The following is a 23529-nucleotide window of genomic DNA, read 5'->3' as shown; positions in this document are numbered from 1 at the left end:
AATGAACTTTATTCCTCCCAGTAGCGTTCAGGTTTCAGTCATAGGGGTGGCGCCGGCACAGTTTCAGTCACTGCTTTGTGTATAGTGAGTGGTTGTAACCGCGACCCCGGCACTTACTGACAGCAGCTCTTAATTCATAAAGCGGTGACTGAAACCATGCACGCACCACCCCTATCACTGAAACCTGAACACTGCAAGGAGGAATAAAGTTAGAGGCCCGCTGTCAGGAGGAAATTAAGTGTGGGCCCAGGGCAGGTTCAGAATGCTATTAACCGGCAGATTAACCCCATAACAGCAGGTTAATAACGTTTGTTTTTTTTTTCACTTGACATGTTCCCTTTAAAACACTAGACAGAAAACATTTTGGTTTTGAGAATTTTGGAGCTTTCTGTAGCCCTTTAGGAATTTTTATTTTAAAAACTCAGTTCACTCTAGGTATGATGCTTTTTTTCTGCCATTTTTCAAACAAACATATGACTTAAAAACCAAATAGGAAAAAGCATGTTTTACACAATGTAATGACACTGAAAAAAAAAAAAAAAACTTTGTGAAAAAACTTGTACATTTTAAGTTGTTACATTCTTTCAATGGTTAAAAGACAGAAAAACAATCACAGACTGGTATTTCAGTGTTTTACACAAGCAAGACACATTAGTGCAGAAATACTTTAATTGAATTAAGCAAGGTTATCTTTTACACAGACCAAACATGGAAAGCCTTTAAAATAAGCTAAAGTCTGTCTGGCAGTGAATGTCATACAAACAGTAAACATGTAATTTAAAATACAAGAACCTGAGATGGTTTGTATACTACAGACCTGGAATTACTGCATTAATGGAAAAGTCTAAAGGTAAACATAGTCTAGAATGCCAAGATATAAAAATAAAATCTCAAGAGACAGAAATGTACAACTTTTTAAGAAGGGTGCTTTCAGTTATCACAGCTTGATAGAAGTGTATGCTATCAAAAATAGAATAAAAATACATCACATACAGTGAACTATTCATTGTAAAAACTCAGAGTTTCTTCTCCCAAGAAACCCTCTGTTGCAGAGGGGCAAATCTCAGCAGTTAAACTTCCACAGGCAACAAGGAGAAGTGGATAATGAAAAAGGAAATCCCATCTCAGTGGCACATCCTCAGTGTCATTTCTTTCTGTCAAAGAAACAAAATTTTAATAAAACTTTAAGTATTTAAACACTGTAAAAAGTAAAGTTATATAACATTACACAACAAATATAGCAGAAGGGCAATAATACTATATATGTATGTGTGTATTGCTGGCACTAGAGTTCAAGTCCTCTTCCTCTCTGAAGAGGTAATTTGCACATTTAAATTTCCCAGAGGTGCACTGCATGGCTTATAAGCCTCCTTACACTGGCATGTCACGCTCCACAAGGAGAAATGTTACACCTTAGACCTCAGTCAGAAGCCTCTCATAAAGCAAAATCAGATCTCATGCTTTGCACTGAAAAGGGGCAACACCCCGAAGCGCGTGTCTGCAAATGGAGTCATAGCAAGGCTTGTTACAGGCTCAATATTGACTCTTTGGCTGTGTGCCCACAATGTGTTTTTTAAGCATTTCCGCAGCGGCAAAAACGCTTAAACGCATGGTAGAAGGCCTGCCATGTTTCCCAATGATAATCCGCATGTGCTGTGCACATGCTGCGGAAATTTCCGCTGCGGGTTATCATTGCAGAAAAAAACGCAGCACTACCAATTATTTTGCGGAAGCGCTGCGTTTTCGCCGCCATTGACTTTCATTGGAACACTCGAATTCCCCATCACTGCATCTGTACATGCGGAATCGAAGTGTTTCAATGCGCTTGGAAAGCGCTTGACAAACCGCATGCGGAAATGCATGTGAAGAACGCTTCACTTCCGCTTGTCCCTGGCAGGAAAAACGCATGTACAATCCACATGCGTTTTTTCTGCCAGGGAGATGCAGAAACGCTCAGGAAAAAATCCTGAGCATTTCTGCATCATGGGCGCACAGCCTTAGGATTGTTACCTCCAATAGGTTGCACTAGAGTTCAAGTTCTCTTCCTCTCTGAAAATTTAATTTGCATACACACTGTATATAATAAACATATACATACATACATATATATACATACATACATACATATACACATTATATATATATATATATATATATATATATATATATATATATATATATATATATATATATATATATATATATATATATACACACACACACATACAGTATTTTTCAGACTATAAGATACACTTTTTTCCTCCAAAATTTTGGATGAAAGTGGGCGGTGCGTCTTATAGTCCGGATAATACATTCCGGCTGTGGCAACAGGAGCGGGGAACAGACAGCTGTAGCCGGCTGATGCAGCGATCACATGTGCCCGCAACTAAAGAGAATGAACATTCACTCCTCTCCACTCCCGTGGAGAGGAGATAATATTCATTCTCCTTAATAGCGTACTGTCAGTCGCAGCTACAGTAGCTGTAGCCGGCTGATGCAGCGATCCTGTGTGCCCGCTATTAGACAGTATGAATATTCACTCCTCCCCACTCCCATGGGTGTGGAGAAGAGTGAATATTCGTTCTCTTTAGTAGCAGGCACACTTGATCGCCGAGCCGCAAGCTGGCAGCTGCAATTGACAGTGTGCACTATTAAAGAAAATGAATATTCACTCCTTCCCACGCCCATAGTCCCGGAGTGGAGAGGAGTGAATATCCCGGCAGCTGATAGAGTGTGAAGGCGCATGGCAGTGACGTCATGCGCTATTCGCACGCTGAGATCAGCTTCTGCAGCAGAACAGGATGCAGCACTGCAGCAGAGAGAAGGAAGATGAGTAGAGGTGTTTATTTTTTTTCATGTGTGCAGTGATGGGGGGCCATGCATACCAGGATTGGGGATGAGCGAGCCATGCATACCAGGATTGGGGGATGAGGGGGCCATGCATACCAGGATTGGGGGATGAGGGGGCCATGCATACCAGGATTGGGGGATGAGGGGGGCCATGCATGCCAGGATTGGGGGATGAGGGGGGCCATGCATGCCAGGATTGGGGGATGAGGGGGGCCATGCATGCCAGGATTGGGGGATGAGGGGGGCCATGCATGCCAGGATTGGGGGATGAGGGGGGCCATGCATGCCAGGATTGGGGGATGAGGGGGGCCATGCATGCCAGGATTGGGGGATGAGGGGGGCCATGCATGCCAGGATTGGGGGATGAGGGGGGCCATGCATGCCAGGATTGGGGGATGAGGGGGGCCATGCATGCCAGGATTGGGGGATGAGGGGGGCCATGCATGCCAGGATTGGGGGATGAGGGGGGCCATGCATGCCAGGATTGGGGATGAGGGGGGCCATGCATGCCAGGATTGGGGGATGAGGGGGGCCATGCATGCCAGGATTGGGGATGAGGGGGGCCATGCATGCCAGGATTGGGGATGAGGGGGGCCATGTATACCAGGATGGGGGATGAGGGGTGCCCTGCATACCAGGATGGGGGATGAGGGGTGCCCTGCATACCAGGATGGGGGATGAGGGGTGCCCTGCATACCAGGATGGGGGATGAGGGGTGCCCTGCATACCAGGATGGGGGATGAGGGGTGCCCTGCATACCAGGATGGGGGATGAGGGGTGCCCTGCATACCAGGATGGGGGATGAGGGGTGCCCTGCATACCAGGATGGGGGATGAGGGGTGCCCTGCATACCAGGATGGGGGATGAGGGGTGCCCTGCATACCAGGATGGGGGATGAGGGGTGCCATGCATACCAGGATGTGGGGTCCATTCTTACCAAGATGGGGATGGGTGCCATGGATACCAGGATGGGGATTATGGGACTATGCATACCAGAATTAGGATAGGGGCTATATATACCAGAATGGGGGATATTGGTACATAATAGGGGGGTATTACAGCTATAACAGTGTCAGCAGCAAAACACCCCCCCCCCCATAACAACCATAATTTTTGCTTACATTTTTTTCCCTATTTTCCTCCTTTAAAACCTAGGTGCGTCTTATAGTCTGAAAAATACGGTATATATTCACACACACACACACACACACACACATAATATATATATATATAATATACATGCATATACACATATATATTAAACATATATATACACACATATAATATATATTATACATACATACATACATACATGTGCATCTCACTAAATTAGAATATCATCAAAAAGTTAACTTATTTCAGTTCTTCAATACAAAAAGTGAAACTCATTATATAGAGTCATTACAAACAGAGTGATCTATTTCAAGTGTTTATTTCTGTTAATGTTGATGATTAAGGCTTACAGCCAATGAAAACGCAAAAGTCATATCAAAACAAACACACACACACACACACACACACACACACACACACACTGTATATATGAATATATACACGTACAGACCAAAAGTTTGGACACACCTTCTCATTTAAAGAAATTTCTGTATTTTCATGACTATGAGGCTGCATGCCCACTATGCGTTTTTCAAGCGTTTTTGCTGCGGAATTTCCACAGCGAAAACGCTTAAAAAAAGCTTGGTAATACATGACCCATGGTCCCCAATGATAATCCGCATGTGTTGTGCACATGCTGCGGAAATTTCCGCTGTGGATTATCATTGCGGAAAAATACACAGCATGTCCATTCATTTTGCGGACATGCAGCGTAAATCGCCGCCACTGACTTGCATTGGACCACGTGACATCCGCATCACTCCATCTGCACAAGCGGATATCACACGGTTCAATGTCAAAATAAAAAATGAAGATTATACTCACCTTCCGATGTCCTCCCGGTATTTTCTCCCCTCCGTCTGGTCTGCTGTATGGGTCGCGGTGTTGAGAAGGACCTGCCATGACGTTACTGAGTCATGTGACCTGTCACATGACTCAATGACGTCAGCGCAGGTCCTTCACACCACCGCGAGCCGCCCAAGACACCGGACGCAGCAGAGAAAACACCGGGAGGACATCGGAAGGTAAGTATAATCTTTATTTTTTACCATTCTTATTCTTTTTTTTTATAACTAACTTGGTCACACTACTATAAATCCATGTCGGTTGCTTGGATTTATATAGTGTGAACAAGTTGTCAAGAACTTTTCCAAGTGATGCCAAAATCGCTTGGAAAGGCGCTTGATAACCCGGCATGCAGAAATGCATGCAAAAACACTTGACAAACGCTTCTACCTGGCGGGAAAAACGCATGTAAAAACTGCATGCGTTTTTCCAGCAAGGCAGAAGCGGAAAAAATATGCAGCAATTCTGCATCGTGGGCACATAGTCTGAAAATTGTACATTCACATTGAAGGCATCAAAACTATGAATTAACACATGTGGAATTATATACTTACCAAAAAAGTGTGAAACAACTGAAAATATGTCTTATATTCTAGGTTCATCAAAGTAGCCACCTTTTGCTTTGATGACTGCTTTGCACACTCTTGGCATTCTCTTGATGAGCTACAAGAGGTAGTCGCCGGAAATGGTCTTCCAACAATCTTGACGGAGTTCCCAGAGATGCTTAGCACTTGTTGGCCCTTTTGTCTTCACTCTGCGGTCCAGCTCACCCCAGACCATCTCGATTGGGTTCAGGTCTGGTGACTGTGGAGGCCAAGTCATCTGGCGTAGCAACCCATCACTCTCCTTGGTCAAATAGCCCTTACACAGCCTGGAGGTGTGTTTGGGGTCATTGTCCTGTTGAAAAATAAATGATGGTCCAACTAAACGCAAACCGGATGGAATAGCATGCCGCTGCAAGATGCTGTGGTAGCCATGCTGGTTCAGTATGCCTTCAATTTTGAATAAATTCCCAACAGTGTCACCAGCAAAGCACCCCCACACCATAACACCTCTTCCTTCATGCTTCACGGTGGGAACCAGGCATGTAGAGTCCATCCGTTCACCTTTTCTGAGTCGCACAAAGACACGGTGGTTGGAACCAAAGATCTCAAATTTGGACTCATCAGACCAAAGCACAGATTTCCACTGGTCTAATGTCCATTCCTTGTGTTCTTTAGCCCAAACAAGTCTCTTCTGCTTGTTGCCTGTCCTTAGCAGTGGTTTCCCAGCAGCTATTTTACCATGAAGGCCTGCTGCACAAAGTCTCCTCTTAACAGTTGTTGTAGAGATGTGTCTGCTGCTAGAACTCTGTGTGGCATTGACCAGGTCTCTAATCTGAGCTGCTGTTAACCTGCGATTTCTGAGGCTGGTGACTCGGGTAAACTTATCCTCAGAAGCAGAGGTGACTCTTGGTCTTCCTTTCCTGGGGCGATCCTCATGTGAACCAGTTTCTTTGTAGCGCTTGATGGTTTTTGCAACTGCACTTGGGGACACTTTCAAAGTTTTCCCAATTTTTCGCACTGACTGACCTTCATTTCTTAAAGTAATGATGGCCTCTCGTTTTTCTTTACTTAGCTGCTTTTTTCTTGCCATAATACAAATTCTAACAGTCTATTCAGTAGGACTATCAGCTGTGTATCCCCCAGACTTCTGCACAACACAACTGATGGTCCCAACCCCATTTATAAGGCAAGAAATCCCACTTATTAAACTTGACAGGGCACACCTGTGAAGTGAAAACCATTTCCGGTGACTACCTCTTGAAGCTCATCAAGAGAATGCCAAGAGTGTGCAAAGCAGTCATCAAAGCAAAAGGTGGCTACTTTGAAGAACCTAGAATATAAGACATATTTTCAGTTGTTTCACACTTTTTTGTTAAGTATATAATTCCACATGTGTTAATTCATAGTTTTGATGCCTTCAGTGTGAATGTACAATTTTCATATTTTCATAGTCATGAAAATACAAAAAAATCTTTAAATGAGAGGGCGTGTACAAACTTTTGGTCTGTACTGTAAATATATATATATATACATATACACACACACACACACACACACACACACACACGTGCATCTCACTAAATTAGATCATCAAAAAGTTAATTTATTTCAGTTAAAATGGCAACATCAGGCTTTTAATTATTATTATGATACAATAATCAAGCTATTTAGATAGAACATAAAATATATTTATTGGAATACAACTTTAGAGCAAAAAAACTTTTCCATATTTACAATTTATTATACACTATGCAGTAAGTGGAAAAAAACAGTTTTCAACAAAAACATACTGAATAACATTTATGCAGTCTATGAATTTGTTCTGAGAAATAGTATCACCTCCATCAGATCCTTCTTCATAGATGACCTCAAATCTGACCTAATTATTTTAAGGCTAGAGAACAACCTCTCTACACTAACTTGGTGGCAAAGCAGTAACCACATGGGCAACATCTCTAACAATTTCAGGGTATAAAGGAATTGCCTCGTGCACAGTCAGTTTTGATGAACGATTGAACTTTTCTACTTCTTTGAGAGCAAGTGAAAAATTTTGTAATTCCACAACTGCCCCTTTTCCAGCACGTCTCTTCAAGATGGAATCAAGTTTAGGGGTTCTGGCAGCAATAGCCAATTTCCTCACTTTGCTAATCAGAATTGCAGCATGTTCCTGTTGCAGACTATCTCTTATTGCAAGCTATAGCGTGTGCACAACGCAGTGCATGTGATGAATAGGAGAGAGGTGTGAAGCAGCTTCAACAAGATCATCTAATTGTAAAGAATCATTTTGCTGTTCTTCTGTAGTAATATCTGTTCCTCTGTTATGGGAATAGGACTGTGGCCTTCTATCTCCAACATACTGAATCTGAAATGTTCTTCTAGCTGCTGTTCACCTTCATTATTTTTATTCATCAGTTTAATTCTACTTATCATATTTGAAGCATTATCAATTATAATAGCAAGAACCTGTTTTTTTTTTGTTCTTAATCCTGCTTTGCTGTTCACTCCAGCAGTTCTGAGATGAGTGCAGGCATACCTTCCCTGTGTGTTTTTTTTTATCATGTACATAAACTGCAGCACAGATTCATCTCAGCTAAGTGTCTAGACCCTTAGATCAGGAATAGGACAGACATTTATAGGACATTTCATAACTTTCCCAAATTCTTATGAAAAAATGTTCCCCACAAACTGCATTGAAATATTATATACATACACACACACACACACACACAAATATACAGTCAAGGCCTCCAGTACCAGACGCAGCAAAGCTACCCCACAGCATTATGGATCCTGCACCATTCTTAACTGTTGGTAAGGTGTTCTGTTCCTTATAAAAGGAGAGATTGACAGCAGAATTTAACATGTTAACAGCCGCGGGTGGATTGAGATTCCACCCGCGGCTGTTAGCTGACATGTGCCCAGTTCAGTGCGGGCTCACCGCCGGAGCCCTCACTGAACCGGGGGTTACAGCCTGGTGCGTACTAATACGTCCCAGGCTGTAAAGGGGTTAAATTGATGCCTATATTTTTCTCAGTCTAATTAGTGCTGATGCATCTCACACAAATTGGATTACAAAAATATTTAAACCAGGTTGTAATGTTACAAAACTGGTAAAAAGCCAAGGGGGTGAATACTTTAAGCCACTAAGAATATAAATATATACAGTGCCTACAAGTAGTATTCAACCCCCTGCAGATTTAGCTGGTTTGATAAGATGCAAATAAGTTAGAGCCTTCAAACTGCAAACGAGAGTAGGTTTTATGAACGGAAGCATAAATCTTACAAACCAAAAAGTTATGTTGCTCAGTTGAATTTTATTAAATTTTAAACATAAAAGTGTGGGTCAATTATTATTCAACCCCTATGTTTAATATTTTGTGGAATAACCCTTGTTTGCAATTACAGCTAATAATCGTCTTTTATAAGACCTGATCAGGCCGGCACAGGTCTGTGGAGTTATCTTGGCCCACTCCTCCATGCAGATCTTCTCCAAGTTATCTAGGTTCTTTGGGTGTCTCATGTGGACTTTATTCTTGAGCTCCTTCCACAAGTTTTCAATTGGGTTAAGGTCAGGAGACTGACTAGGCCACTCCAACACCTTGACTTTTTCCCTCTTGAACCAGGCCTTGGTTTTCTTGGCTGTGTGCTTTGGGTCGTTGTCTTGTTGGAAGATGAAATTACGACCCATCTTAAGATCCTTGATGGAGGAGCGGAGGTTCTTGGCCAAAATCTCCAGGTAGGCCGTGCTATCCATCTTCCCATGGATGCGAACCAGACGGCCAGGCCCCTTGGCAGAGAAACAGCCCCACAGCATGATGCTGCCACCACCATGCTTGACTGTAGGGATGGTATTCTTGGGGTCTTATGCAGTGCCATCCAGTCTCCAAACGTCACGTGTGTGGTTGGCACCAAAGATCTCGATCTTGGTCTCATCAGACCATAGAACCTTGAACCAGTCTGTCTCAGAGTCCTCCAAGTGATCATGAGCAAACTGTAGACAAGCCTTGACATGACGCTTTGAAAGTAAAGGTACCTTACGGGCTCGTCTGGAACGGAGACCATTGCGGTGGAGTACGTTACTTATGGTATTGACTGAAACCAATGTCCCCACTGCCATGAGATCTTCCCGGAGTTCCTTCCTTGTTGTCCTTGGGTTAGCCTTGACTCTTCGGACAAGCCTGGCCTCGGCACGGGAGGACACTTTCAAAGGCTGTCCAGGCCGTGGAAGGCTAACAGTAGTTCCATAAGCCTTCCACTTACGGATGATGCTCCCAACAGTGGAGACAGGTAGGCCCAACTCCTTGGAAAGGGTTTTGTACCCCTTGCCAGCCTTGTGACCCTCCACGATCTTGTCTCTGATGGCCTTGGAATGCTCCTTTGTCTTTCCCATGTTGACCATGTCTGAGTGCTGTTCACAAGTTTGGGGAGGGTCTTAAATAGTCAGAAAAGGCTGGAAAAAGAGATCTTTAATCCACACATGTGAAGCTCATTATTCTTGGTGCCTGAACTAGTTCTTAATACTTTAGGGGGACCAAACAGAATTCTTGTGGTTTTAGGGGTTGAATAATAAATGACACTCTGAATTAACTTTTAACGTTTTAAAAAACAAACAAACAAAAAAAAAAACAAAAACAAAAGTTGCTGCAGTGCATTTCCCACTTCCAGGCTGATCTACAGTACAAATGTCACAATGCCAAGTTAATTCCGCATGTGTCAACCAGCTAAATCTGCAGGGGGTTGAATACTACTTGTAGGCACTGTATATATATATATATATATATATATATATATATATATATATATATATATATATATATATATATATATATATATATATATACACACACACACACACACACATATATACATATACACACACACAAACACCTCAACATTGCAACACCAGGATGGAAAAAGTCATAGAATTATGGAAATCACAGGATTGATAGACATGTTAATGATAAGCAAATGCTAAAAACATAGAAATACATGTACTTGCACACCTTGGCTGCTATCAATGAGGTTATTCCTCATACAACCATTAATATTCTGCCATGCTGAATGTACCTGGGCATCAAAATCATCAAATTTCAGTGCTGGCACCAATCTTTTCGCCTGCAACTATTATGTCCCAGAATTGCTTGATTGAAAACAAGTACGTAGATGCCGCACTCCATGGTAGCACGTTTAGGCCATGTAGGCTGTTCCAGCGGTATTCCATCATTCTATGTGTCTTTTTAGCGCACAAGTGTGGGTGACCACACAGCTATGCACGTCTAAAAAGATTGATACCACCGGAGTACAAATTGTCTCTATCTGCCTCATTATGGTGGTTGGTTCCATTGAGGGTTTCATCTGAATCTAATTTTTTGTGGGATTTACACGAAAACCCTGACATAAGTGCTTAGCATTGACCACAAGATTGTGCTCCAGCCTTATGCTGGAAGCGACCCAAAAAAATATTAAGTACACTAAAATGTTACCAATAAGAACCCTAATTTATCCCGCACAAAACCAGCTCCCACTCAGATCCATCATCTGTCACTGGAACTATAGGGGGTTCCTACGTTACTGGGAGAACAAAGACTCTAGAAAAGCAACATGGCTCCTGCCCCCCTCAAATAAAATTTAGTGAATTCTGTGCTCCCAAATCCAAATGCCCCAATGTACCTAAACCGCAGCAAGTGTCCACATATTTGGCATTGTAGTGGGCAGACAGCAGTTCATTTAAGAGGTGTGTGTCTCCAGAAGAACAAGCTGGGCACAATGTATGGGGGTGCTACAATATATGGGAACTCTATACTGTATGGAATGTAAGGGCACTAAACTTGCATATTTGCAATTCTCCAGAAAAAAAGCCTGGTGTGGATGTTACAAAATAGTCAATGCAGCCGTAGATTAATTCACTGAGAGGTGCAAATTCTACAATGGGATTACTTGGGGTCTTTCTGCTTTTCTGGCACTTTCAGGGCTCTGCATATGTCACCCGTAAACTATTGTACCAAAATCTGTGCTCCAAAAGCCAAATAGTGCTCCTTCCTTCTCAGCCCTGAGTTTGACCTAACAGTAATTTCTGACGAGATATGGAGCATCACCGCTTTCGAGAGAAGTTGCACAATAAATTATGGAGTCTAGTTTCACCTATTAACCCTTGTGTTCCTGACAAAATTGCAAGAAATACAAAAATTAAATTTTTACCACTAAAATGTCATATTTCCACTTCTCAATGTTATAAAATTCTGTGAGACACCTATGGGTTCAAAATACTCACTACACCGCTAGATGAAATCCTTAGGAATCAAAGTTTCCAATGTGGGGTCACCCGAGGGGGGTTTCTGCTATTCTGGAACTTCAGGGGCTCAGCTAATAGAGCCCACAATCTATTCAAACAAAATCTGTGTTCTAAAAACCAAGTAGCGCTCCTTCCTATCTGATCCCTGCTGTTTGCTCAAACAGTAGTGTACAACCACATATCGGGTACTGCCACACTCGGGAGAAATTGCATAACAATTGTGTGTTCCAACTTCTCCCATTACACCTAGTATAAATGGAATAATTGGTGCTTAAAAAATATTTTAGTGGGAAAAATTTTTTTTTTGTTCTCACATCTAAATGTTATACATTTTCAAGAATCACCTGTAGGTTAAAAATGCTCAGTACACCCCTAGATAAATTCCTTGAGGGGTATATTTTCCAAAATGGGGTCACTTTTTGGAGTTTCCACTGTTTAGGCACATCAGAGACTCTCCAAACAAGACATTGTGTCCGCTCTCAAATCCAGCAATTTTTGCGTTCAAAAAGTAAAATCATGCTCCTTCCCTTCCGATCCCTGCCGTGCGCCTAAACAGTAGTTTCTCCCACATATGGGGTATCGGCATACTTAGGAGAAATTGCACAACAATATTGGGGTCCATTTTCTCCTGTTACCCTTGTGAAAATAAAAAAATGTGGCTAAAGTAAAAGTTTTGTGAAAAAAGAAAAAGTGTTAATTTTTTCCTTCCATATCGCTTTAGTTCCTGTGAAGCACAAGAGTTAATAAACTTATTAAACATGGTTTTTAGCACCTTGTGGGGTGCAGTTTTTAGAATGGTGTCACTTTTGGGCATTTTCTGTCATACAGGCCCATCAAAGTCACTTCAAATGTGATGTGGTCAATAAAAAAATGGTTTTGTAAATTTTGTTGGAAAAATGAGAAATTGCTGATTTAACTTTTAACCCTTATAACTTCTTAACAAAAAAAATTAGGTTTCAAAAATGATGCAGATGTAAAGTAGAAATGTGGGAAATGTTATTAACTATTTTGTGTGAAATGACTCTTATTTAAGGGATTAAGAATGAAAAATGTGAAAATTGCAAAATCAAAATTTTCGCCATATTTCTTATATTTTCACAAATAAACTCAAGTCATATCGAAATTTTTTTTACCACTATCATGAAGTACAATATGTCTTGAAAAAACAAACAATCTCTGTATAATTGGGATCTATTACAGTGTTCCAGAGTTATTACCACAAAGTGACACTGGTAAGATTTAAAAGTTTGGCTTGGTAAAATTGGCTTGGTTACTAAGGGGTTAAATGCCACTCTCCGTTATTGGCATTTAAGGGATTAACAGCAGCTCTGGACTCTGCTGTTAGAGGAAGATGCTGGAGGTGTAACACAATTGGCATCTGCCTTGTATGGAACAGACTCCGCTCCTGAGCCCAGTACATATACCCACACCATAACATAAGGGTATATCATGAGGCATTAAAGGGGTACAAAAAAAATTGTACTGTCCATGCCCTCAAACTATAAAGAAGAGATGCCCAGTAGTGACGAACAAGCATGTTCTATTAACCCCCTGCTCGCCGAGTATTTTGGCGTGATCGGCATTTCTTTTAATGTCGCCGCGCCTGCAAGTGTCACGGCTGTTTGACAGCTGTGACACTAAAAGAAATGCTCGGCGAGCAGCCGAGCGTGCTCGCTGAAGGGGTTAATAGAACACACTTGGTCATCACTAATGCCCAGTACACTTCTATTATCTTTATAACACTTGTTATTCAGTGAGACAGGAGCTGCTCCTCTCTACTTCCTCCTCCCTTCTGGGAAAATACGTCACACAGCAGTGCAAAGTTCCCAGCTGTGAGTAACAGCCAGTCCGAAAAGAGGGGGTATGGCCTGATACTGACTTTTAGTAGCAGCCAGCCACTGATATTGTCTCTTTCACTGCAGGGCTACTAGCAGGGAGCAGGCTAAACCCTCCTCACGCCCCCTCACGTCGGACTGCAGATAAAGGCCATGGTCCCACTATCAGTATTTCGTCAGTATTTTTTCTCAGGAGTGGAAGCCAAAATCAGGAGTGGGTGATCAATGCAGAATTGGTGCAATTGTTTCTATTATAGCTTTTCTCTGATTGTTCCTCAGTTGGTTTTGGCTACCTCTCCTGAGAAAAAATACTGACCGAATACTGATAGTGGGGCCGTGGCCAAAAGACATTATTAGGAGGCTGGCGTGACAAGAGCTGCTCTTCACTGCTCACCCCTCTCTATCAGCCAGTCTCCTGGCCATGCCCCCTCTTCTCCGACTGGCTGTTACTCACAGCGGGGAGCTTCACACTGCTGAGTGACATATTGTCCCAGAAGGGAGGGGGGAGCAGTGAAGAGCAGCTCCTGTCACACTGAATTACAAGTGTTCTAAAGATAATAGAACTACACTGGGCATCTCATCTTTATAGTTTATGAGGGCAGGGACATTAACAAAAAATTTGTTTCTCCCCGGAGTACCCCTTTAAGAGGTTAATACCCGCACTGGATATAGTACTGCATAGATAAAAGATATGCTTATTTCACAGTTCGTTACAATTACAGAGATACCAAATTTAAACTTGTGGTGGAGGTCAAACTAGATCTAAATGTTTTTAGGACCTTGTTGAAGATGGGTAATTAGAATTCAACCTATAGCGAGACCATAGAGAATTTGTGAACTAGATATGTGGCAGTCAAATGTATATATTTTAAAGAGTATCTATCACTGGATCAAAAGTTTTTCTTCGAATTTCATTCCCACAGTATTATTTTTTTACCTTCAACTCATTATATGGTTCCAGATGTATGGACCTTATAATTTAGCTCTAATTTTTATGGTCTTTTCCAAAGGGGAGTTGCTCACAGAGAAATTATGCAGGATAGCTTAAAGACACCCCCCCAGAAAATCCTACGAGCCATGTCCCCCCAGTAAAGACCATAAAATTAGCACTAAATGAAAAACGTCCATATCTGTGGAACCATAAGGCGGATTTAAAAAAAAAAAAAAAATGGCACACTAAGGAAAGCTGCGGGAATAAACAGAGCAAAAAATGGCCACTTTTGAGCCGCTGACAGGCTCGCTTTCATTTATGGCAATAGCTATAAGAATAAAATAAGGTATATAGTGTATCCAAACTTAATACTTACTAGTGGCTCAAGTTCCTTGGTGTCTATCAGATTAAATTCTGTTACAAAGTAGTAAAAATGCTTGTAGCAGGTATTTACATGAGCCTCTGCTCCCATTTGTATTATTCTGTCAAAATGATGAATGTAAACATGGACAAAAACTCGAAAAAGCCTGGACAACATTTTCTTCACAACTTGCAGAAAATTCTTTGGGAAAGGGGTACCTAAGAGATAAAAAAAAAACAAAAAAAAAAAACAAAAGAAAATTAGGTTTGAACAATCATTACTCTGTTTTACCTTTATGGTAAGAAATAACATAGCAGCACTCACATATACAATCAAGAGAAAAACAAAATTCACTCTCTTTGAATTGTATGGTTTTACTTACCAGGATATAGTTTATTAAACAAAAAAAATTATATATCTCCCCCCATGAATATTGGTGGGGGTATAAGTTCTGAGACCCACACCGATTGCTCAATAGTTCTCCAAACAGTGCGCCTGTCAGCAGACAGGTGCACACAGAGTGGCGTACGAATCCAATAGAAAGCATAGGTATAGTAGCAGTGTAAGGATTCATTAGAAAACATAGGCATGGTAGCAACGAAAAGATTCAATTTTTTCTCCAAAATGTGAACCCAGGAAAACCCTTCTGGTCAGCAGCCCTTGAGCCACAAAGCTTGTCTTGCTGCATTCAACAACCCAGCAGACCTGCCCGCTAGCCTCACCAAGTGTGTGGATGTGTAATCCGTCCCCAATGACAAACCGCAATGTCAATGCCGCAATGTCAATGCCCATGCTGCGGATTTTTCAAAAATCCGCAGTATGTCCATTAATTTTGCGGACATGCAGCGTAATAGCCGCAATTGACTTGCATTGGACCGCGTGACATCCACATCACTACATGTGCACAAGCGGATATCACACGGTTCAAAGTGCGGAGGGGTACCCAGATCTGGAGGAGAGAAGAGACTCATTCAGACCTGGGTACCATAGAAACTGTAAAAAAAAAAAGAATTTAAAATAAAAAATAAAGATTATACTTACCTTCCAATGTCCTCCCGGTGTTTTCTCTGCTGTGTCCGGGTCTCTTGCACTGCTCGCGGTGTTTTGAAGGACCTGCCATGATGTCACTGAGTCATGTGACCTGACATTCTTTATTTATTTTTTTTTTTTAACTAACTTGGTCACACTACTATAAATCCATGCCGGTTGCTTGGATTTATATAGTGTGAACAAGTTGTCAAGCACTTTCCAAGTGATGCTAAAATCGCTTGGAAAAGATCTTGATAACCCGCATGCAGAAATGCATGCAAAAACGCTTGACAAACGATTCTACCTGGCGGAAAAAACGCATGTAAAAAGCGCATGCGTTTTTCCTGCCAGGGAGAAGCGGAAAAAATATGCAGAATTTCTGCATCGTGGGCACATAGCCTTAAAAGCATTCAGCAACTATTAGAAGTAACACAAGCACAGGAGACAGGAAGTGTTGTGCTCCAGAAACATCCAGCAACTAGAGGGGTTAACACAGTCACAGGAGAAGGGGAGTGTTTTAGCAGAGCCCCAAGGGGATTGTGGGGAAGTGGTTTACTGTCTGGCTGGAGCCAAGACAAAGGTGGTGTGTGTGTTCTGTATCTCACAGAAGCGCACCTGCAAGTGAAAAGGATTCAAGTCCGGAATGAAGCTAAGCACAGGTCAGGTAGAGTTCCTGAACTAGCAGTGCAGAGTATTGTCAGGCAGAAAGATAAGGAATGTAAGAAATGGTGTCACAGGGATTATCTCCCTCAGCAAATCCTCCCTCCCTGCCTTTGCATTAGAACTGTGCTGTCCTGTACTACTAGGAAGACTGTGAACGGATGTGATGCTAAGGAAACTGTATTGTTTGTCACTGGAGCCTGTTGCTCATAAGACCTAACTTGCACTGGCTTTGTGGTTTCTTATTAAATGCTACTGTTGTACTGTTTATAAGGACTCTTGTCAAGTGTGTCTGGTCAGCAAGTGAAACAACCTACGTCTGTGCCTGAGGGTTAATACCCCTGTATGCCTGAGAGAAGCAGCAGCACATGGTCTATGGTCGCCCAAGTAACGGTTCCCCTAGGATTACAAAGAATTCATGTAACCTGTCTCGCCCCTATCTGAACCTAGCGGCGTGCGTGTAACATGTTTGAGCTGTTCCTCTACTTGTTGAAGCCAAATCATAAGGGAATGGGCGGTACAGGTTCCAGCAATCGCCGGCTTCAGAGCCCCTGCTGCCGTTTCCCATGTGTGCTTTAGATATCCATCTGCTTTATCTATTTTTTTTCTTCCCTTTTTGTAATAGGGTTTTTAGGGAGCCTTCCACCTCAGCCCTGATAACAAATCTAAGGCTATGTGCGCACGATCAGGATTTGAAGCAGAAATTTCCTGAGCGTTTCTGCATCTCCTTGGCAGGAAAAACGCTGCGGAAAAAACGTGCAGTTTTGCCGCGTTTTTTGAAGTGTTTTTCTACATCAACGAATGCTTTTTGGAGCTAAATAAAAGTTATTTGGTGGGACATTGCTTAAAGGAAATCTGTCACCCCCTTAGGCAATATCAGATCTCTACTATGGCCATACAGGTGATCGAAAAGTAAATCTATACATACCTGTATGGCCCATAGCAGAGGTCTGATTGAAGAGAAATCTGGTTTTATAAAGTCTGTTTTCCAGAGGCTTGGTGTCTGGGTGACGCCAAGCAAACCCCTCCTATCTGCTTACTATTCCCCTAAATCGCCGTCTCTGTGCTAAATTACCATATTCACCCCTCCCCTACACGTCACAGGGCTCTGTGACAGGCCCTGTGACGTGCCCTACTCGGTCTCCCCTCCCGCGCATGAGCAAAGCATGCCTCCGGCCCCATCTGGCTGCGTACTGCGCCGCAGCCTTGTATTGCGGAAGCGACGGTGAGTCACTGAGACTTCCGCTCCACTAGCAGTTCGCAGCCAAACAGGGCCGGAGGGGAACAAAGCGTGCTCCATGGGAGCGGCACTTTGCGCATGCGCGGGAGGGGAGGCAGAGCAGGGCATGTCACAGGGCATGTCACAGGGCCTGTGACGTGCAGGGGAGGGGGGAATATTGTAATTTAGCACAGAGGCGGCGATTTAGGGGAATAGTAAGCAGATAGGAGGGGTTTACTTGGCGTCCCCCAGACGCCAAGCCTTTGGAAAACAGACTTTATAAAACCGGATTTCTCTTCAATCAGACCTCTGCTATGGGACATACAGGTATGTATAGATTTACTTTTCTATCACCTGTATGCCCATAGTAGAGGCGCGATATCGCCCAGGGGGGTGACAGATTCCCTTTAAACCCTTGGATTACCTTCAGAACTGGGTGAGTATATTGGTTAATTTAAATTATTAAAAAATGAGTCTGTTGTGTTTCAAATAAAGTGTTTGTTCTGTGTCTGTGTGTTTATTTAACTCTTCACTTTACTTTAATTAGGTTTCGTCTTGAAAAGGTCTGTGACACCTTGTCATAGCGAAACAAAAGAGCTATGTGTCAACTGATCCCATACACCCAATCTTCATTAGCATTTTCATTCATGTAATTTATGTGGCAGCTGTGAGCTGCTATTTTTAGCCTAGGAAGGTGCCATTTGCAAACATGGTCCCTGGCTATAATTAACAGCTCTCAGCTGTTTCATTAGCCCCTACGTCCCCCCGATCAGCACTCAGCAGCGCTTTGGACGCAGCATGTTTTTGCTGCGTTCAAAACGCAGTGTTCTAATGCCGCACTTTTGTTGTCGGTACATGTGAATCCACCACATATAATGACACTTCAAATCGGTCAAAATCTGCAGCGGAGACTAGTGTGTCCGCTACAGAAATTGACATGCTGCGGGTGAGTTTGGGTACCTGGCCACGGTCAGGACCCGCTGCGTGTTTATACAGAGTCAAATCCGCAGCGTCCAGATGTTACAGCATAGTGGATGGGATCTCTAGAAATCCCATGTCCACTATGTGTGCATCAGAGGCTGCGGATTACCCGTTGACAATGACATGTGGCGCGTCTTTCAGGACCACAGCATGTCAAGTTCTCTTGCGGACTCGCTAGTCTCTGCAACAGACATTTGACCACTAGAGTGTACTGAATGCAGTAAATCCGCATGGTTCAGTGAACACATGTGGATTTACCTGTGTTCAATAGAATACGTTTTGGACGCAGCAAAAATATGCGTCCAAAGTGCTGCTACGTCTGGATCGTGGGCACAGAGCCTAAAATTGAAAAAAAAAAAAAAAATGGCGTGGGCTCCCGCATCATTTTTATAACCAGCAGAGCTGGGGGCTGATATTAGTAGCCAGCGAAGGGGCCACTAGCCAACAATGTTCCCTGGCTATTAATATCAGCCCACAGCTGTTTGTTTAGCCTTTACTAGCTAGATTACAGGGGGGCCCCAGAAAAAAAAATGACGTAGGATCTCCCTATAAAATCTAACCAGAAAAGGCTAAACTAGACAGCTGCGGGCTGATAATAGCCAGGGAAGGGGCCATGAATACTAGCCCCCTCCACGGCTATTAATATCACCCCTCAGCAGTCCCAGAAATGACACATCCATAAGATGCGCCAATTCTGGCGCTTAGCCTCCGCTCTTCCCACTGCCCTGTAGCGGTGGCGAGAGGGGATAATGGGGTTGGGGTTCACGTCAGCCTTGTATTGGCGGCTGACGTGAAGCCCAGGTTAGTAATGGAGGGTGTCTATAAGACGCCCCCATTACTAATAGTGTAGTAAAATGGTCGCCGCTTTTTCAATAAAAGACAAGGCCAGAATAAAATATTTTAATGAAATAAAAAACACACGGTTCTACAATTATTTTTTTATTACCCTCTGTCAGCGAAGCCATCGGATCTTCTGAAAAAAACGTAAAACAACAAACAACCATATCCCTCACCTGCCCATCAACGACGCAGTCCACGTATCGCCAACGATTGTCCCATGGCGATCTGAGTCACTTCTACAGCAGTGACATCAGCAATCAATGATGTCACTGCTGTAGAAGACAGCACTGTATACTGACAGGGTGTAAAATCACCCCTGTCAGTATACATGCTGCTGCAGGAGTGAGATCACTGGGGTTTATCAGCTGAAGATCAGCCCCGGTGAACTTACCACCATGGGAATGTTCTTGAGAATGTTCCCATGGTGAGGTCAAGTGAGCGATCAGCTGATTGCTCACGTGACCGCAGGTCCTGGCAGCTCAGTACACTGCTGGGAGAGAGCCCGCTCCCAGCAGTGTACCGCCGGCCACATCGGATCGCCGCCGGGGACTAGGAGGACACCGGGGGGCGTTGGACAGGTGAGTAAAAGGTGTTTTTTTTTTCCTTTCAATTTTTACTTTTTCTTTTTTTAAACCGTGGGCTGGGCAGAGCAGACTACTGCACCCCCCCCACCCCAGCCACACCGATCTCGCTGTTATCAGAGTAGTAGTTCTCCTCTCCCGACCTGGGTACCACCCACAGCACGTTTCCAGCGCGAATTCGCACCCATCGGCTTTAATTGAAATGCAGCAAATCCACAAGTATAGATATTATACCTGCGGTTTTGCTGCGGTTCAATTCAAGTGAACGGGCGCGAATTTGTGGCGGAAACGCCCGAACAATGGTCATGCTGCAGTTTTTTTCCGCAATGATAATCCTGAGCGGAAATTTCCGCATCATGTGCACAGCACATCAGGATTACCATTGCTATAGATGGCAGACCTATTAACAAGCGTTTTCCGCTATGTGCACATAGCCTTAGTCTGGGGTCTCTTCACTGATTGTTTTGTGGATGCAGTCTGAACTGATCTTTTTCTGCCAGTCCACGGCTAGCGGGTTTTACATACTGCACACTCTTTGTTCCTCTTCTTTTTAGGTCTCTCCTAATTATTTAAACAAAAAACAAGGAACCTATTAACATGATGAGTCACGAATATCACTCACCACCAGCTGTCACTTTAAGGGTACCGTATTCAGAGGCTGTGCTTGGATACATAAGGCCTCCTCTCTGAGGAGTCTCACTCTAGACACTTTGCTCCTGTGGCTGGGACGGCTGCCCCCTTTACTGTGTCCACGGTGCTGATTGTGAGCTGGTGGTTGTTGCTGCTTCTGTCTCTGATCCTCTATGGTACTCAGGGAGGAGAGGTGTAGCTGGAGCATAAGCACTATTCTTGTGGACTGTTCCCCTTTTTAAGTGGGACCAAAGCGCTGTCTTCAGGGTCCGTCCCCTCTAGGCAATCCCCCCCCCTCCATTGCAGGCACCAACCAGGAACTGCTATATCCTCTCGCATAGCGCTGCAATTTTCCCCCAGTGAGCCCCCTCTGACGACACTCGGCAACGCCCATTCCCAGTGTGCCTTGCGTCCGTGACACCAATGCAGTGTGCTGACATCAGATGTGCATCCCGGCCCCAGCAAGCTGACACAGGGCAGAAGCTGACAGAGAAAGTGTGGAGGGCGGCGTGGCAGTCCGAGACATGCCACGCAACTCCACCTTTGCTGCCCGCGCATGCAACAGAGCCCCCACTGGTCATGTGAAAGGCGCCACAGGCAGGTAGCCTGCTCTTCTGGACCGCGGATTTCAGACAAGGTTCCCATCAAGGACAGGAAACCAAATGATGCAGGGGAAACGTGCTGCCCTTTTATTTCAGTAGGTTTCCTGTCCTTGGTGGGCAGATCCCTCTCTCACGTGTGCAGTCATGGGTGAGGGTGTCTGTCAGGCAATCCCTACATGTGTCACAGCTGTGTAACAGCCACAACACCTGCAACCGCGGCGGCTGAAACTGAAATGCAAAGCACGCCGAAACGACTCGGCGAGTACCCGAGTGTGCTCGTTTAAAGGGTTAAACAAGAACGCTTGCTCATCACTAGTGCCTACACAACTCGCTCAGGTGAGCAGGTTACTTGGAACTAATATATCTTTTTATAAAGGTATCACCCTATGGTGTATTCTGTTTGCTTACAGTGTTTTTCTACAAAAAAAAAAAAAGGCTTGCTGGAATGTGGAAATAGGATGCAATAAAGTCATGGCGGCAGTTTAGAGGGACTAGGGCAACGGACAGGTTCCCTTTAACTCCTTCCTGACTTGCGCCGTATATATATGCCACTTCGGGAGCTGCGTTCCCGCAAACCGCCGTACATATAGGTCTTCTCGATCCCGCAAGCTCGCGCTGACCGCCGCCGTGATAGAGTGCAGGTGTCAGCTCTATATGAGAGCTGACACCTCGCAGCAACGCCCACGATCGGTGCTAGCAACGATCGCGGGCGTTTAACCCCTCTGATGCCGCTGTCAATAGGGACAGCGACATAGATGAGCATCGTAGAGGGAGTGAGCTCCCGCTCTGCTCTCATCAGTACAACGCGATGGAGATCGTGATGTGCTGATGGTCTCCATTGTCACCCCAGGTCCTAAGATGGCTGCGGGGTCTCCCAGGGATGGTGGCCTGTCAGCTGATGCTCAGAGCAGGAGCTGACACACCTCCTCCCTGCTTGTGAGACGCTGCTCTGATGGCCTGCAGTGCAGAAGCATTGCAGAGTATCAGATCAGCTATTAGGGCAGGGAAAGTTGATGTCCCATAGTGGGACAATGTAAGAAAGTAACCAAAAAAAAAGTTTTTACAAACTGTACAAAAAAAAAAAAATAAATAAAATCACAAAAATCAAGGTAAAAAAAAATAAAATTATCCAATAAATACAATTATTTGTTTAAAAAAATAAACAAACAAAAAAATACACATTTGGTACTGCCGCGTCCGTAACAACCCGATCTTTAAAACTGCCTCACAACCCCTTCAGTGAACACCGTAAAAAAAATAAATGAAAAATTAGGCAAAAAACTATGCTTTATCATATCGCTCAACAAAAAGTGGAATAAAACGCAATCAAAAAGACTAATATAAATAAAAATGGTATCGCTGAAAACCTCAACTTGTCCCGCAAAAAACAAGCTGCCATACAGCTAAGTCAGAGGAAAAATAAAAAAGTTACAATAAAGCGATACAAAAATAATTTTTTCTATAAATAGTTTTTGTTGTGTAAAAGCGCCAAAATATATATATAAAAAACCCAACTATATAAATATAGCATCGCTGTAATCGTACTGACCCACAGAATAAAGCTGCTTTATCAATTTTACCACATGCAGGACAAAAAAAAACTATTTCTGAATTGCTAGTTTTTGTTCATTTTTCCTCCCAAAAATCAGAATAAAAAGCGATAAAATAAGGTCATTTGCCTGAAAATGGTACCAATAAAAATGTTAGCTCGTCCCGCCAAAAAACAAGCCCTCCCTTGACCCTGTTGGGCAAAATATGGAAAAATTATAGCTCTCAAAATATGTCAACGCACAAACTTGTTGCTACAATAAAAGGCATCTAAGTGTGTGACAGCAGCCAAACATGAAAAAACTATATAAATCTGGTATCGCTGTAATCGCACCGACCCGAACAATAAAGTCGTCTAATCACTTATACTGCACGAGGAACGGTGAAAAAATTAAATAAAACCAATTCTTCACCTGCTGTTGATTTGTTCATTTTGCCTCCTAAAGATCTCAGTAAGGCTTGGCTCGCAGAGCTCTACGCTGAACGCTTACACCGGGGTTTCCGTATAAATCTTAAAAATATGTGATTCAGACGGAACCATCAGTGGAAGATTCCCTATAACGAGGCAGATGGAGACACTGTGGACTCTGACTGGCCTGTGATCCAGTGGCGTCAGTCTTTTTAGGTGTGCATAAAAGCACGGACCGCCACAGTTTTGCGTACTTT

General features: G+C 43.4%; 1 protein-coding gene across 1 annotated transcript in view; it reads right to left on the bottom strand.

Moving 5' to 3' along the window:
• Positions 1-651: 651 nt before the first annotated feature.
• The window catches only part of MOB3A (MOB kinase activator 3A), a 79317-nt gene continuing 56439 nt past the window's right edge, over positions 652-23529 (bottom strand). The window contains exons 3-4 of the mRNA XM_073686327.1: positions 14789-14991; positions 652-1154 (exon numbers count right to left, since the gene is read on the bottom strand). Of these exons, the coding sequence (XP_073542428.1) occupies positions 1125-1154; positions 14789-14991 (233 nt within the window). The 3' untranslated portion in view covers positions 652-1124. The remainder of the gene's footprint in view (positions 1155-14788; positions 14992-23529) is intronic.

This window comes from Phyllobates terribilis, unplaced genomic scaffold (assembly GCF_046119375.1).
Source record: "Phyllobates terribilis strain yellow unplaced genomic scaffold, ASM4611937v1 Scaffold_1__5_contigs__length_1240528914, whole genome shotgun sequence".
NCBI classification, from domain to species: domain Eukaryota; kingdom Metazoa; phylum Chordata; class Amphibia; order Anura; family Dendrobatidae; genus Phyllobates; species Phyllobates terribilis.
This window is presented reverse-complemented; position numbering and strand designations above follow the sequence as displayed.